The sequence below is a fragment of the Pogoniulus pusillus genome, chromosome 2 (genome assembly GCF_015220805.1).
Source record: "Pogoniulus pusillus isolate bPogPus1 chromosome 2, bPogPus1.pri, whole genome shotgun sequence".
In the NCBI taxonomy this organism is placed as follows: Eukaryota; Metazoa; Chordata; class Aves; order Piciformes; family Lybiidae; genus Pogoniulus; species Pogoniulus pusillus.
In genome coordinates this window covers 10,224,186-10,242,251 of record NC_087265.1, presented here as the reverse complement: position 1 = coordinate 10,242,251, position 18,066 = coordinate 10,224,186, and the positions used below count along the sequence as shown (strand labels likewise).

General features: G+C 41.9%; 1 protein-coding gene across 9 annotated transcripts in view; it reads left to right on the top strand.

Annotated features, from left to right (window-relative positions):
- GPR39 (G protein-coupled receptor 39) overlaps positions 1-18,066 on the top strand; it is an 88,368-nt gene that overhangs the window by 19,918 nt on the left and 50,384 nt on the right. For 7 of the 9 annotated variants that reach the window (XM_064156108.1, XM_064156100.1, XM_064156113.1 and 4 more), the window contains exon 1: positions 7,439-8,780. In XM_064156108.1, the coding sequence (XP_064012178.1) occupies positions 7,913-8,780 (868 nt within the window). In that variant the 5' untranslated portion in view covers positions 7,439-7,912. Of the gene's footprint in view, positions 1-7,438; positions 8,781-18,066 lie in introns of those variants that run through there. The other 2 variants (XM_064156057.1, XM_064156066.1) reach the window with 2 other exon arrangements.

Genomic DNA, 18,066 nt, shown 5'->3' with positions numbered 1-18,066 from the left:
CAGCAATGCTTTAGCTGTATCTGCTGTGCATGGGACTTTGACATTAGATCCAATGTGTTGCTTCTAGTTTAAGATGCCAGCCTACTAACCTGGAGAGTGTGGCTGCAGGCTAAAACATTCAGGAACAGATTTTCCTCAAAGTGTTCAAGCATTTCCCTGACTACTGTGTGCTGGGGTGGAGGAACCACCCAGCATGCAGCAACACAGAACACCTGCCCCAGGAAGCCCTGGTGATACACATCAGCATGAGGAGAGCAGTAATGGGAGCAACCCAAGTCAGTAATTGGAGTCTGTTGGTTCACCTGGACAGTCACTGAAGGTTCAGTGTTCTACAGATCCTGTGGTGATGGCATACCCTGGAGCCAAAACTCCTCACATTCACTTAGTATTTTCCTTGAGAACAAGTACTGAAGCCCTGAATTCTGTCTACATTTCAAATCTGATAGATTTTACCATTTCAGAAACCAGATGTGTGCTCTCCTATACCCACAAGTTACTATGTAGTGGCAGATGTCCTGCTCTACTCAGAGGCAGCTGTACAATTGCAGGAACAGGTGAAACACTGCCTTTTTTGCAAGCCATTTAACATTGAATTTGTTGAAGTTCCTGCAAAGGAACAGTAATGTACAAGTTCCTTAAAATATTCTGAGCCTTCACACCACATACTTCTTGTAAATGAGAAGGGACAAGGTAACAACTGCCCTTGCTGTGGTGACATGCTGCTAGGACTCTAGAAGCAGGTCAAAGCACTGCCATCAGCTGGGTTTTGCAGAAAGGCAGAATGATTTTCAGCTGGGCATATGAGTGCATGGTGATGAGATGACAAGCACAAGGAAGCAAGGAGATTTCATTTTGCTTCTCTTTGCAACACTAAAGCTTACTTTTGCTATTAAGAGATGTTTTTCATGAGACCACGAGTGAGACATCAGCATTTTTTAGATTCTTAGTTGGCTTGTTAGGGGAAAAAAAAGGTGTGTACTCTGAAGCAACATGTTTTGGTACCTGCATGTGACAGCCATTTCCAAAGATTATTGCCTTTGCAGACTCATAACAAAAATTATGGAGGATCCAGGTTATGAGATGATGCATTTTTACAGACAGTCTTTCTGGTTTCTAACTTTAAGCAACATTCAGAGGAAGAAATATGAAAATCTTTCTAGCGTAATAGCATAACAACATGCAAAAGTATGAACCTCTGTTAAAAGATGAGTTGGAAAACTACACTGCATAGAACAGTTTTACTTGACATCTTAAAACTATAGCATAAGAGTTAGTGTGCTCTTAAATGGGTGCTTTGAATTGTATTTTGAAGCCGTTAACATCTCTTTGGACAAGGCAGTTTTAGTTACAGTGAGAAAAATGAGATTTGATTCAGTGTGCTGGGAATTGTGTCTCCAGGCTCACAGTGGTGATTTCTTGAGCCAGATGTGCTTTGGTGCTGTTGTGTTTCAGACAGAGGGCAGCCTGAGTGGGTATTTAAAGAAATAAGTTCAATACAGTCGATTTGTGATGGCTGAGACCAAAGCTTACCCTAAATGTTCATTTTGGTTTTAAGCTAAAGTTCCTTTGTCAGGCCCGTGTGCTGGTAGGGCATAAATCCTGCCAGGCTGGTTTAACCCTTGCTCTCCTCCTCCTGTTGCAGGTTCAGGAGTTGAGTGGATGAGCAAACAATGGAGGGTTTAGCCCCAGCAAAGCTTTGAGAGCTAGGGGCTTAGCACCACGTGTCAGGTGTCTTGTGCTGCCCCTCCGCATGCCTGTGTGGTCACAGGAGGCAGGAAGCTTTGAATTCCTTGGCCAGGACAACGATGGTAATGCCTATTGGCCAGTTTCATTTTCAAATGAATGTATTCAATGGGAGGGGGGAGTGTGATTTTGAAACCCCCTTTCTGCACTGAGTCTCCACCGGGAGCACCACACCATTCATGGCCTGTTAACAGGGAATCACGGCAGCCACGTGTTTGCAGCTTGCATCAGCAGCTTAGTGGCAACTCAGTTCTTCTCTCCTTCTCTTTGCCTGGAATATTTTATTCCAGGATCATAATCATGGGTTTGGAAGCATATTTGTACCAAACTTACTCAGAGACCGAAGTGTCGTGAGTACATATGCTAGAGTTAATGCTAAGACTCCATAAGCATAGTTAGAATTTTTCCTGGTTTTGTGTTCCTATTTTCCAAGTTCTGATTATCTAAACTGTTAATTCCATGTTTATAAATACCTTCCATGCAACTGCTGCCTGTCTACCAAAAATCCAAAGAATCTCAGGGAATTTTCCTGATTAAAAAAAAAAAAAAAGTCATATAAAATTAAGAATTCATAACAGAATATTAATTTTCACATGGGATATTAATAAACTAATTTCCTTTGGCACATCATTCCCAAAGGATGCAAAACCAGAGCACCTCATTCCAGGAGGAGACTTATTTTACTTGTGTTTCCCAGCCTCTCTAATCAGCTTCTTTCTGTGTATTGGAATAGTTGCAGTTACTTGCCTGTCCTAACAGCTACTGCAATGATAAAGGACAGAGAGAAGTGCATCTCTTTCTTTACCGAAAAAGTAGAATATTGACCCTTTCACCTTCTTGCCAGTCAAAGTGCACTCCAACTTCATCACAGAATCCACAGACCTCTTAGTGCCTTTGGGTTATTTCAGACAATGCTGTAAGGGTGTGAAAGCTTTGATGTCTTCCATTTACCGAGGTGATCAGAAAGCAGGTGGTGTATTGTTCAACAGTTTCAGATATGATTAAGTACAATAATGATGCGGTTTGATGCTGTAAATGCAGTCTAATTATTATGAAGTAATATCACAACCAGAGCAACTAGTGAGCAGCTGTGTAAATGCATTTCTTGCTCTGTAGTATGCTGCAGCTCATAGAATCATAGAATCATAGAATCAACCAGGTTGGAAGAGACCTCCAAGAGCATCCAGTCCAACCTAGCACCCAGCTCTGTTCAGTCAACTAGACCATGGCACTAAGTGCCTCATCCAGGCTTTTCTTGAAGACCCCCAGGGACGGTGACTCCACCACCTCCCTGGGCAGCCCATTCCAATGGGAAATCACTCTCTCTGTGAAGAACTTCTTCCTAACATCCAGCCTATACCTACCCTGGCACAACTTGAGACTGTGTCCCCTTGTTCTATTGCTGGTTACCTGGGAGAAGAGGCCAACCCCACCTGACTACAATGTCTCTTCAGGTAGTTGTAGACAGTAATAAGATCACCTCTGAGCCCTCTCTTCTCCAGGCTAAACAGGCCCAGCTCCCTCAGCCTCTCCTCATAGGATTTGTGCCCCAGGCCCCTCACCAGCTTTGTTGCCCTTCTCTGTGAGGAAGTTAGCTGGAATCTAGCATATCAGTTAGAAGGCTCAGGTGTTGCACAGGTTTCCTCTATCTCAGATAAGCCATTGAGCCTCACTGTCCACAGTTCCCCCTCAAGTTGCTTGCCAATTTGTAAAATGCCCTAGAAGTAGTGAAATGCTTTGGTCTCTATTTAGACAGAATGATTTGGAGTACTGTGTATCCTGGAAGCATATTTGAAACTGCTTTTTCTATTGTCCAGATAAAAAAACACTCGTAATATGATATTCCAAAAGCGTGGCATTACAGCAGGTATCACTGCACATTGTTAAATAACAAATGGCAGCTTTCCATATGTCACCTTTCTAGAGGTAATCTAATTAGAATTCATTATGGGTATGTGGGTTACAGAGCGCATCCATTGCCCAGATTGCATAACCCAGTCTCTCATGTTGCCAGAAGAAAAGAAGCCAAGCCATTAACAGAACATCATATGCTATATTACCCAAACCCAAACTCATAGGGAAATGAAGAAGAAATAAATTTCACAAATTACTTGTACTTGTTTATAATATTAACCACCACCACCACCATCATCTTCCAAAAGAAGAAAAATACAATTCAAGACTAACTCACCAGAAGAATACAAAGGGATCTTAACAGTAAAGAGGAGGCTTGTTTGAGTTCAGAAAACAGAAAGAAACCTTATGCTGCCTGAATGCAGTCTTTAATTATTTAAACTTTTAATGAAAAATAATTTTAAAAGCCAACAGGAGCTGTCTCACACAAATTGATTTCTTAAAACATTTAAAATCATTTGGAGGCTTCACTTCTGCCTGTCTTGTTTCCTCCTCTTATTACCACAGCACTTTCCCCTCTGCCTGTGCAGATCAGAGTAGCTGCTTTCTACAGAAGAGCAATCTCAATTTTGTTTACCTTGTGTTTCAAAGGGAATTGAACAAGCCCAGGATTCACTTTCTCTAAACAAATACTGGCAAGACAAAGGTATCACAGCTATTCTAGGGACAAGAGGTTTGCTGAGATGGAGAATGGTAAAGACTGGCAAGAAGAAGAAGTCAGTGTGTTTTTATCTGAAAAAAAAACCCTTAATCCCTTTCAGAGCCTCATTTCCTCTGCTTTTGAGATAGCTCTCCTTTTTTTTTCCATTTAAGTTTTAGAGTTTTTCAGCTAAAAGGAGTAAGAAACCAAGTTATTTTCTTTGTTCCTGTCAAGTAGCTTGAACAATTTGAGAACAGAAACCCGTCAGAGCAGTGTGATTAGCGTAGCCAATTAGGGTGGATTTGCATATTCACAGCGCGGCTATCGAGAAATAATTCTGCCGAGATAACGCAAGTGTGGTAATGCCTCTCCACCAATCACAGCACCCTGGCACCCGTCCTGTATGGTAATTGAGAAATAACCACAGAACGATTCTGCAGACTGGGCACCCCGAGCCAATCCACATGCTGGCACTGCACAGCTGGGGAAGAAAGTCCATTTACAAGGCGGTAGGAATACGATATCCCTGCACACTGGAAAAGGTTCATCTACAATCCACTTACCTAAAATGCTACAGCATCTGTCAAATGGGTTTGTTTTTCCAAGACTCATTCCAGCTACAACTAGTGCTAAATGCCATTTCCAGGGGCACAACCTCATCAGGAGTTTGGGGGACTTGGGTTTTAATGAGGTGGCAACTGGCCAAAGAGTGAGTGCCTTGCAGCTCCTCCCACCCTTCAGCTCAGCCAGCAGCCCACAGGCATGGTGGAGTGCTGGATGCTGCACTACACAAGGTGTAGAAGGTGAGTTTTGTGTAATGGCCTAGAAGACTGATGATGTAACTCCACTGTCTTCTGTCACAAAAGACTTTTCATCTGGTTATTATCCAAGGGCCACTCAAGACAGCAAACCGCCCCTCAGGAAACCTTGTAGACTGTTGGAGAACAAACTGGGGCAGATGTTCACAGCAGCTTTATTACCTCCGAAAGTGAAAAATCACCTTATGTACTACAATGACAACAATCCATACTCCACCTCAGCCTTTTTCTGTCTCCCACCACTTGTCACCTCTTACCAACAACTGCACCACTGCAAGTTATCAAGTAAGCACAACTGTGGCTGAGGGAGTGGTGAGCAGAATCAACTCCTACCCTGTGCCCAAGTAGTCTGTGACTTCCAGGTTTTCTCACCAAGGGGTTGACAAATGATTGGTCACAGTGTGCAGCATCCACGTGGGCTAACTTCAGAAAGCAATTCAGTGATCTCTGTCCCTAACACTCTTGACTCGATTTGGTACTGGTAGCTGAAGCCATAGTGTGCGACTGCAACAAACTGGGTCAGAAGGGACCTCGTGCAGTATTCTCCCCGGTACAACTGCACTGGCCACATCCACTTTCAAAACTGCTCAGGGAAAGACAGTACCACAAAAATTAACTCAATGCTACAAGGTGTCAAGGAAAACTTAGCAAATTCCCTTAAATGAGACCATTACACAATTCATACATTTATAAATTGCTATCAAATTCACCAGGATAATGGCTGTGAGCTCTTAACTTCCATGCCACAGAGAGGCATTAAGCACATATAGTTGGGGAAAATGTCTCCCACCAGGAAGATATATTTTTATGTAATCACCCATGGTAGGTATTTTATACCTATCTCTGGAATAGTCACTAGTGGTTTATCCAGTCCAGTAACCTATGTACAATTTTTGCAATGGTCCCAGTCTATGAGTATCCACATTTTCCTCTTTCCTCCCTATCTCCTTTGTGGCCCCAGCTCTTTATTAGAAAGTTAATAAACTTTGTGTATGTTCTAAAGATAATATTGAAAGCTGCAAAACTGTGTTCTGCATTTTATAATTGGTGTGGAAAGAGGGGGAGATCTAATCCTATTGGGTCCTCTCTCTCTTTTGCTCTCTCCCTTTTTCCCTTTTGATGGTAAGCAGCAAATTTTAATTAGCTTCATTTCCACAATTCAGTCATGCATATGTAATCTTTGTTCACACTTTTATAAAGTAAAATTAAGTGAAAGAAATTGGGTAATAATAGAAAGCTTGTCTGAGCAGAACAAATGTGAATTATCAAACATAAGGAAAGATGACTGGGACTACCAAGCTTGAAGTTGTGCAAGGTTTGTGATTTTTCTGAAACAGGGATGCATAAATAATGCATAGAAACAGGTGCTGATTATCCTGGTTTGGGCATCTTTTGTTCAGTATATACTTGGGCTGCTGAGATACAGTGGTAGCCACTGAATGTGAGGAGACTACTTAATAACAGCTTTCTAATGTTTCTCTTTTATCATGAGCTGAAAGTGTCACATGAGCTTGTCTAGTTAATAAAAATCACTTTGTGAACCCAGTGTTCTTAGAGTTGGTATTGGAGGAGATCACTGTACTGGGGCCTCTCTCTTGATTGTAGCTGCAAAAGATGTTCTGCCGTTTTGCATTGTAATTTAAAGGTTTCCTAATCCATATACACACCCTCTAATTAAATGTTTCCAGGGGTTACCTTGGGAGCCTTCAGTGCTATGGTTTGAAACTAAAACTAAAGAGTGCATTAAATTCATTCCCCTTGGGGTGAGACGCAGGAGGGGGAAGTGCATTTTCATCCCCTGCTGCTTTGGGATTATCTGAAAGCATGAGCATGATTGGGATTACTAAATTCATTATTTTTGTTATCTAACATGAGACAATGGAAATTTAAAAGGGAGGCTGCTGATGGGCTACATCTAAAGTTCAGCTTATTGTTATATAACTTCTGAGAACACTCTTCAGAGTCTGAACAGTTATTTTAGAAAGCCACTAGTCCACTCAGCAGCAAGTGGAAAAACAGAACCTCCTGTTGATGTAAATCATTTTGTGGCTGCAGAAGCTGTGTAAGAACCTGCTGCGGCAGATGCCGAGGTCTTCGTTAGGGGAAATGTAAAGCAGCAAAGCATGCAGGCATTAACACATAGTAGAAGTAAAGTCTGAAGCCAAGTTAATGTCATCTCACGAGCAGACACTTTCTCTTCAGTGCCTGTTCACACATTCGGATTGACCGCACCAGCCTAACCCCTTTACTTTTTCGTGCCTGAGAAGGAGCTCCTATTACAGGAAGTGAATGTCAAGACATGAGTGGCTTGCCGGATTTTTTTTTCCACTTCCCTCCCTCACCCCACCTGCCTGCCAATAGCTAGAGATAGCCAAGATCAAGGTTAATGGTTAACAGCAGCTATTACCGCACAGAAAGTGACTTCCGCCTGCTGGGGCCGGGCCCAAAGCTGCCCTTGCCTGCACAGCAGCGCGGTGGAAGGGGAGCGGTTCGCTCCGCAAAGGGCTACTGAACAGCAGCTTCGCTCGGCAGAGAAAGGAGGCGGAAAATCCAGAATGAGCGAGAGGTGTTTACCGTAAGGATAGGTAAGAGCTGAAACGCTTTCCCACTCGGCTTACTGACTTACTGGCTGCTGCTAATAAAACCCACAGGTGTGGCTGACTGAGACCTATTAGTTGTAAGCCGACTTCTCTGACCTGTGTGTCTTGGTGAAAGGGCAAAGTGAGGAAGGATCTATTTGCCGTAAATTTGAAGATCAGAGGGGGCAGGAAGTCTCTTCTTCCCTCAGGAGCTGCTCATGGCAGGACAGACCTCTCCTTCAGACTGTTCTCATCTCATTGACCACAGCCACATTCCTGAATTTGAGGTGTCCCTTTGGATCAAGATCACTTTGGCGTCAGTGTATATCTGCATTTTTGTTGCGGGCATCTTGGGCAACAGTATCACCATCAAGGCCACCAGGATTCTGCAGAAGAAAGGCTACCTGCAGAAGGAGGTCACAGACCACATGGTGAGCCTGGCTTGCTCTGACCTGCTGGTCATCCTGCTAGGCATGCCCATGGAGTTCTTCAGTGCCATCTGGAGCCCCTTTTCCACACCCAATGGCAACATGGCTTGCAAGCTCTACTACTTTCTCTTTGAAGCCTGCAGTTATGCTACTGTGCTGCATGTTGCCACTCTCAGCTTTGAAAGGTATGTGGCTATCTGCCACCCCTTCAAGTTCAAGTCTTTCTCTGGACCCCGCACAGTGAAGCTGCTCATTGCCTTTGTCTGGGGGACATCTGTCATAGTGGCTCTGCCTCTGCTTTTTGCCATGGGAACAGAATATCCCCTGGAAACCATCGAGGGCTACCACGGTACAACTGCTTGTGTCAAGCCTACACCCAGGCACCACCTCCCTGAGCTGAAGTACAACACAACCATCTGTACCAGCCTCTCCTCCAAGTGGTCTGTCTTTCAGGCCAGCATCTTCAGTGCCTTTGCTGTGTACATCATAGTGCTGGCATCTGTCACTTTCATGTGCCGCAGCATGATGAAAACTCTGACAATCCACAAGGAAGGAACTGTGACAGTGAAAGGTGGACTAAGACACCAGGAGCAGTACCTGAGAAAAAATGAGAGCTCAGAGGGCAAGAGCTCCAGGAGACAGATCACTTTATTCCTAGGTAAGACACCTGTCCGCTTTTTTTATTCTTCTCCTTGCTCCTTTATCTCATGGAGAGGAAACCTAGAGGTGTCCATTTTATCTCACTAATTCTGAAACTGATGCAAGAGGAAGAAGAGTGATGCTTTTGGTTGTGATGGTATATTTTAAGGAATCTCATTTCCTTGCATGTTTTTTAGTTGCTGCTTTTGTTATTAGTACAGGTGGGAGGAAAGAAGAAGGAAAAACTAATTTACTGTCTGATATTTATGTTGTTTCATTGCCTACGTGCTGCTATATGGGTAACAGAGTGTTGCTGCCTGACCTTTGGGCCAGCAATAGGCAGCAGTTGCCTGGATGTAAAGTAGCTCTACTCACATATTTCTCAGTTAAATACTATATATATATGTATACACACACATATTTAGTAAAGATCTCGATGAGAGGGAAGTCTGTCTTGCAAGATCTGATGCTTGTCCCACTCCAAAGGCATGTCCCTGTTAATCAAGCATGCTTCTTAGAGTGTATTTGTTCAGTTGTGGCTGTATTGCATTTGAGCCTTAAGAAAGTTGGATTGGAGATCTTGCAAATTGCTGTTGCCATCTTTGATTATTTTTCCCACTGATTTTATTTGGAGGCCCGTAACCTTGGAATTATGTTTGATTCTGATATCTCTTGCCACATTTGTCAGACAAAACCTCATCAAGCTGTCACTTCACCATCTTGGAATCATTCTAGGCTGTGATCCATGTACTCGCCATGTTAGTTGATGCTCTTAGAGGCACCCTTAGTCATTCTGTGGCTGTATTACTGCTCCTTCTTGTTTTGTTGGGTTGCTTGATATGATTCTGCAAAAAATGAACCATCTAAAGTATGTATGCACTGTAGAGATCCTAGTTTTGTGTTGATTCTTGGTGCTCTGCTCTTGCAGAGGAGGAATAGAAACTTGTGGGTCTTTCTGTTTTTACAGCTTTAAGCATGTTCTGTTTATATATATATATATGGTTGGTTGGTTGTTTTTTTTTTCTTTGCCTCTAGTCCTGCTTTTTCTATGGTCTATGGCTGGGATGTGAAGCAGTGGGTAAGGAGCCCAGGGTGCACCCAGGTCCTTCTCTGCTGCACCTGTGTTAGAGTTGGGAACGTGGTACAGACCTGTCACACAGATGAGGCATATGACTTGAAGGTTTGAGGAAAGGGTGATGTTGCACACTGTATCATCAGAGAGGATGACAAGGGCTTCAGATGGAGATGAGACACTCTAGACTATGCAGAGCCCTTCCTTGTGACACTCCAACCTACACAGAACCCTTCCTCATGCTCAGAGTGTACATCAACCAAGAAATCATCTCCTTGTGCAAGGTGTGTTAGTCTGTGATGATATGCCACATATCAGGGTGATTAAAAAGTCTCTTGGTATCTGTACTCCACTGAAATACCGATTCCTGGGCTAGAGGTGTAGCAGCTAATGCTAAATACAGCACGTTGGAGAAGGCAGCCAAAGAGATAAGGCTCTGCTCTTTAAGCTAAGTGCTACTGAGGGATCCTTAAATGTCTACATATCTCTCTTTCTTTAAACTATCATCCACAGCTACATTAAAGTCCAGTCTAAGATCCAAATCCTGTAGCAAATTCTATCTAGGTTGAGAGGTAAATTGCTGTGGCCTTTTTCCCCCTCCTTGATTATTCTTGCTTGATAATGGTCTAGCTTGGAACAGGACAGGCTTACTACTGCTTGCAGAAGTGTTAAGAGCTACATTAAAATGATTGGCTTGTCCTTTATCTTAAGGGAATTTGCTGCTCATATATGTCACTTCCTCTGTGCTGTCTCAGGAGCCAGTAGATAGATCCATGAATTTCCCAAAATTACTTTAGTGGCAAGACTCTTAACACAAGTCTTGCTAATTTACTTGGGTAGGCAAATAAATAATCTGAAGAGGAAGAAAGAGTGGCCTTCATCCCTGAGAACAACGCAAAGCAATTTAATTTGGAGATTTCATAAGAGTGATGCTTTAGGGCAGTTTTTAACCCAGAAGAAATGAACATATAAATTGTTTACAAATTGCTGAATTTAAATATAGTGATTTAGATTTGTTTTTCATTTAACAGATGGGTCAAATTAAAACAAATACTTGTGCATTCCCAACATATTTCACTTTTAATGTGAAATGTAAATGACAGTATATAGCATGATGTCTTTGAACATCTAACAGCAATAAAAGCAATTTAGCATTTTCTTCTTCTAGTTGTTAAAAGTGATAAGTTCTATAAAATGGAAATTACATTCATAAATCTCCTGACGATGAGAAAAAGCTAAGCAGAGGAAGGCACAAGAAGGAGCTGATGCTTTCTTGGTGTCACACTCATGTGACCTTCCAAAAATTCATGAAAATTTATTGTAAATGTTGAAAGACTTCTTGCCATAGGTAGAAGTGATGCTTGCAGGATGGGCTGCAGATGGAGCAACACCACTGCCATGATGGAGGAGGGTGATGAGAGGCCAACCAAAGACAGTATCATTGTGCTGGGCAGGCTGGGTTCATATGGGGAAGAGCTTTTGTCCAAGGAAGTTGGCTTCAAGGTCTGAATCTTTTGGCTTAAAGCAAAGATGGTTTGATTGGCTTAGTGTAGAAGTGTTGGTTTCTTCTGTTTCTGGCTACCTTGTTATGCTCATGGTGGAGAGGGTCCTAGCCCAGTGGCTGCCATGCCAACTCTGTGCCTGATGTTGGGGAGAGGGTGCTTCCAAGGGCACAAATGTCGTTAGATTTGTCCCACTAAAGAAATGCAAATTTGTCCAAGAGTTTTTGACAAAATCAGTTCTGGTTTTATGAATCAGACTGTGCACTTCTATGCCTTCCAACTTCCCTCCCACTATTGCTGGTGGTTTCAAGAAAAACGTGATATATGAATTCATGTAAGTCACTGCTTAATTCTCCTACTCCTGAAATAAGGCATTTCATGGGTTTGGGTTGACTTGGGTATAGTTTCTACAGTCCCTCTGTTATGTGATTTATGTAATCAGCTCCTGAGTTATGCAGAATAACTCAAGCCTCCAGGGGGTCAGCCCATCCATATGAGCAGCATAGGTGGAATGGGTTTGACACTATGTGGGTTACCTGAGTTTGTTGTTGTTAAAGCAGCTTTGCTCACATTGGGACACCAAATCTTTATTCTAATGAAGTTCTGCATAGGTCTGTTTGAGTGTGTTGCTTGTGATGAATAGCAGGGAAAAAACAGTTAAACTTATTTTTTTTTGAGTAGTTCAGAGCAGCATTTGTTAATAAAAGTTTCTCTGCCAGCAGCAGAAACTGGATAGCTGTAGTGTTTATGGAAAGACTTGGTTAATGGCACTTTGATGAAGCACAAGCTTTTAGTTTATTTAAAACCTCTTAGTGCTCAACCCACCCTGATGATGGGGACTGATTCAGTCTTTGAGGCTACTTGATCATATCTTTCTCCTGTGGTTTTCTTTCTATTGTGATTGTAAAGGGCATGGTGCTCCTGTGGTTTTGTCTTTCTACTGTGGTTGTAAAGGGCATAGTGCTGCTGCGGATGTCTTGCTGCTCTAACACCTGAGCTGAGGCCCTTGCACCTATAGCAGTGAGGTCTTAAGAAAGGATGAGTATGGAGGCTTATATGTATTGTTTTTATTGTAACTGGGTTGTAGCAGGCAAAGGAGGGGAATGTAATGGGAGAATCCTAAAATGAGAGATCCAGCTAGCGCAATAATTATCCATGTTACAAACAGAAGGCACTTTCATTGCTGAAACTATGCAAGTTAAAAATCTTTAGGGAAGGTTAATTGGGAAAGGCCACTGGGAAAGGGAAGCAGTAGGGGACAAGCCTCCAAGTAAGCTGCTGGTGGGATGGCCTAGGCACCAGAGGCTCCACACCAGCAGTGCCTGCTTGCTAGCCATGGCTACATTCTTCTTAATCTGGTCAGTTATACCAAGCCACTCTTATACAAAAGCAGCTGTATGGTTTGTCATCAAACTAGATCTGACTGACCTGAATTCATACTCTACAGTGCAGTGAGTGTTGACTATTCCAGGCAAAAAATGTATTGCTTCCAAAGTTTCTGTAATGTTTCCCTTCACAGCTTCAGTATTATGCTTCTGTTAAAAGCCTTAATTATTTTGTATGAAGCAGCCTCAACATAGTGACTATTTGGAAATAAGAAAATCCTTCACTGTTGCTACATCCTCTGCTTTTCTTGTGTACACTTCTAGTTTGTTCTTTAGAGCAATGCTCTTCTGTTTATACAGCACAGGGGGTCCCACTGCATGGGGCCTCCAGGCACTGTGGGTGATACACTGTTTGCCAAGCAGCGTCTGGGCAGCCTTTTTCTGTCTCATGACTGTGATGAATTGATCAGCCACTTCAAACTCTTCCTTCCAAAGAAGAGAAGTACCAGAGTACTCGGGCTGATATGAAGGTGGATTCATTGAAGCACTGCTGTAGATGCAGCAGCTGGCAAAAGCCAAAGCTGCATCTGGACCTAACTAACTGGAGGCCATGCTGGTACCAGACCCATGTCAAGCAGGGAAGATAAAATTCTCTCTGCCATCTCTTTCCTGTCACTACAGAACTGCAGCTTTTCTGCTTTGGGAACTTCAGATGCAAAATGAATTTTACCTACATGGCTGGACAGCAAATATTCTACAGCATCCTTAGTGGGCAGGGGAGGGAACTGCTTACCATGATCTATGGCAGTGCCTTCATCTGAAAAATGCAGTGGGGTAGTGGGGTTTATATTTCTCATTGGTGTTGAATTGAAGACAGCAGCAGTGATGGGATATGGTATAGGTAACTTCAGATTTGGCTTGCTTTATGGAGCAGTAGTAGCTAGAGGCTTTACTGTGACTCCAGTAAGTGCTGTAAAAGCAAAGAGAGACCTTACCTCAAATCCAAATAAACCAGGCAAAAGCGAAGGTCTGGAAAGGCTCAGTGAATTGACCCTAGGTGGCCTTGACCCCTCCCCAGGGTGGTCTGTCTCCCAAATCTGGTTGTATATTTACATGTTTTATATCTTATTTTCCCTTCCCTACATCTTTGTAACTTCCCTACCTCATATAGCTTTTATTTATTGTTAAACTTTTTTTCTTCTAACTTCCAAATCGCAGTGAGATTATTTATTTGGGTCTGCATACCTTTCCTCTCTCTCCATCTAATTCTTTTTTCATTTGGGAAAGAAGGGGGAAGGGCATTCTATAAATTGTTATTGGTTTTATCAACTATATTTGAGTCTCTGGGAATTTAAATTAGAACCGAGACAGCTACCTGGCCTCTCTTCTGCCACGTTTTGGTGGCAATGGCTACAACAATTTCAGGCTATTCTATAACAATGCTGATGTCACTGTTAGCACCATGAACACAGCTGTACCTAGGCATAAAAGAGGATGAGGGCTATGAGTATAATCAAGGGACCAGAATATCTGTGTTATGAGGGAAGACTGACAGACCTGGGGCTGTTTAGTCTGGAAAAGAGAGAATTGAGAAGAGATTCTATTAATGTTTACTAATATCTGAATAGTGCGTGTCAAGAAGAAGGAGGAGGCAGTCTCTTTTCAGTGATGTTTGGTAATAGGACAAAGGGCAATAGTTAAACTGCAACACAGGAAGTTCCACTTCAACATGAGGAAAAACTCCTTTACTGTAAGGGTGATCAAGCACTGGAACAGGCTGTCCAGAGAGGTTGTGGTGTTTCCTTCTCTGGAGACTTTCAAGACCTGTCTGAATGGGTTCCTGTGTGACCTGTCCTAGGTGATACTGCTTTGGCAGAGTGGGTTAGACTTGATGCTGTCAAGCGATCACTTCCAACTCCTACCTCTCTATTATTCTATGATGAATGAAAGCTAGATATAACCTTGAGTCAGAAATTAAAAAGACTTTTCAGAACTTAAGATGGAGTGCCATTTTGCCCCCATATACTTGTGCTGGCAGATACATTTTTTTTCTCAGAATAAAGGTATTGTGTGTAGAAATAGCCTTTCCAGAGATCACTAAAGAAATGTGTTTCATAAGACACTTGGCAAAAGGGTTTTCAGGAGGCAGATTACTTCAAATAGTTGTGAAAAATACATGGTTGTCATCTAGAGATGACTCAGACACAGTATAACCTGACAATGGTGGGACTTCAGTTACAAGAAAATTAGATGCTTCTTCATAGGCTGGAAATTGGCTGGGGTTTTTCCTTGCTGCGAAGGGTAAAGTTTAGGGATAGAATAAAAATTGAAAGACTAACCTAATTGATTAGATTCCAGAATGTGGCTCCAGCTCATGTTCTTAAAATTCAGCTTCATTGACTCCTCTTGGTTCATTTCTCTAATGGTTCCACTCAGCTGCCTTTCTTCAAAGACTTTGTTGGAGAGGTGCCCAAAGACGAGTATGTCATATGCTGGGTATGATTTTTGTCTCTGCTGTCTTCATCCATCTATTTCCCTGATCAGGGCTTCAAATTACAGAAGACAACTACAACAATGAATGCGCCAGAATGAGTAGCAGGGGCTGAGCAGGAAACGTGAAACAGAAGCAGACTGAGCTCTTGTAATTCAGCTGAATAGGACACCCACCCTCTGCCACTACTACATTTTTTTCTTTTAGGTGCTGCTTTCTGGGAAAGAGATAAAAGCAAAGGCTTTAGTGACTGGTGTTCAGTAAAATTTGCTTTCCTCTTCTCTGAAAAAGTATTAACCTAGTGTCAAAGGCAAAACTGATCAATGCTGCTGAATGCCGGTAGCACAAAACTGAAGCTCAGCTATTCAAGAGATGACAATAGAAAGGCTGCATTCAGAGATCATGGCTTCTCAGGGTAATTGTGTACAAATAACCTCCTCTGAAGAGCTGTAGGACTTTGTTGGTTTAAAAAAAAAAACACAGCCACAGTAAAATAGAGTCAAGGCAAACTTCCAAAATCCAGATATCTCTGTGTTCAGTTTTCCTGTGCTGTAATTTAAAAATGAATATAAGCAGAAACCAGTGTAATTTTCCTGCCTATTGTAGAGAAAGTGATTTTTATGGCCCTGCTTTTGACTGGACTCATGTAATAGAAGGCTGTGCTTTTGGTTTAAGTAGACAGGCTTCCTTTCCCGCTATGCCGAGGGATGGCAAAATAGTACAGAGAGAAAAGGAATGGAAGGATAGGGACTAATTTAGGCTAGCACCTCTGGGGTATTTAAGACTTTTGTAGTTTTAATGGAAAAATCAATGTGTGATTATACTTTGCTTTAGAGTACTTTAAAGAAAAAAAAAAAGAACCCAACCCATCAAGTACTGTAGTAGAGAACCAAATTCACCAGTAATGTAATCCACATAATTCTCTGTATGTGATACCCAGGTAGATGTGGTGTCTGTTGACATGTGGCTATGGTCTTTCTGTGCACAAGAAGCCCATGAGGACAAGGAGAGCTTTACTGCTGTTTAGTGAAAATTGTGGCCACACTTGTCTTTTACCTAACACCTACATGGAAACTGTTTTTTCACCTTGCCTGTTAGTGATCTGTAGGTGTTGGTGTGCTGCTTTGGCCTAGCTCATTCTGTGGCACATGCAGCACATGTATCTTTCAATTTCTTTATACTCTGCCATCTGTGTTGTCCAGAGGCTAAGTAGACAACTGAGATTTCTTAAGTACATTTCCCTTTACTTGCACCTGCAGAAAGTCTTTAAGCCTCATTAAAAACTGTTACTGATGTTGGCCTTACACTTAATATTAATACCTATCTCTTTCTCACACAAGCTGTAGATAATAAACCTATTGCCCCTTGCATCTTCTGGTGTCTCTAGATATATGCTAAGAGAAGGAAGAAGGGAAGAGCAGCCAACATCCTTTGCTATGACAGTGAAGCAGACAGGGGCTGCTGCCTTTAGGGAGCTGAGATCTGACTGTGTAATCTCAGCTTCTGAAAAACACTGTATCATGGCAAATGCTCTCTATGACATGATTTCTTACAAATAGAAGCCTTGGAAACAGTCTTTTTCTTCAAAGAGTGCATAAAAAAGAGAGGAAGATTTGTTTTCCTGAAAACAGAAATGCAGGTATGGCTTTGGGTATAAAATTAATGGCGAGTGAGAGCTGTCAGTTAGGGCATAGAAGACTTACATTGAGTAACCCTATTCAATGGATATTGGTCTACTTCCCTCATTCTTTGGTCAAGAGACTATAGTCTTAAGCATTAATTTCCCAGTTTCTCTCTGTTTTTTTGCTGTCTCTTCTGAGGAAGACACTATCTCAAATGTAGATTGCTCTTGCTACTCATTTTCAATAGATACAACTGATTTGTGGCAAGTTCACAGATGATTTATTGAAGACTTCACCCGTGGAAACTAGATGCATTATCTATTCCTCTATTGTTTCATAATCCAATTATGCCACATTTCACAAAATTAAATATTTTGTTTTCCTAGCTGATGTCTACACCATTATCTTTCAACAATGATTGCTAGTTTGTGAATTTTAATGGAGGTGAACATTAATATCTGAGCACCTATTAGTCATGTGATGCTTTCAATTTTATCCTACTTGGTTTCCTAAGGGCAACATTTCTGTTAGAATGTGAGCACCAACTGCCAACCAACAAGTTAAAGGTTATTTTCTTCTTTCATTGTTGCAAGCAAGTTCCTAATCCTACAATGTGAGTGGACAGGTAGTACAGTTAATTTCAAAATACTTCCTTACTATTTTTGTATGTTTTCCACTGAAGATAAACAATGAAGATTGCAGCTTTGCTACAATGTACTGTGGCCTTTTACGAGGGTGCTGTAAACGTGTTTATGATGCTAGGTGTCAGCCCTATACTTAAGTGGGGAAAAGCCCAATGCTTAAGTGAGGAAAGCAGTTATACTTCTGATCTCTGTTCTGGATGCGTGAGTAATATCAAGGCCAAAACATTATGGATTAAATGACCAATGTCTGCCAGTGACCTCTTAACCATATACGTAGTGACTTGCAAGGAAAGGTGAAATTGATAAAGAGGTCTGCTATTGTAACGTGCTAACATTTCCTCATTCCCTTTAGGCTACTTTTAGATCTCAGGTTGTTGCATTTAACTCTCTCTCAAAAGCACTTACTGTGTTTGTTCTTATGACTTTTTAAAGGCAGCCATTTAGTTTGATAGTGCAGCTTATGGGGCTAGGGTTGGGGATCTCTCTGACAGCAAGTATATGCCTGTTATGAGAACATGTAGAGAGAGAGTTCTGTGAGTGCTCAAAACCACTTGACATCCACCTGCAGACAGGTGTACATTTGAAGTAATTACTATGAAATGAAAATTTATCCATAATTGTAAAGAAACCTAGACACACATAGGTGCAT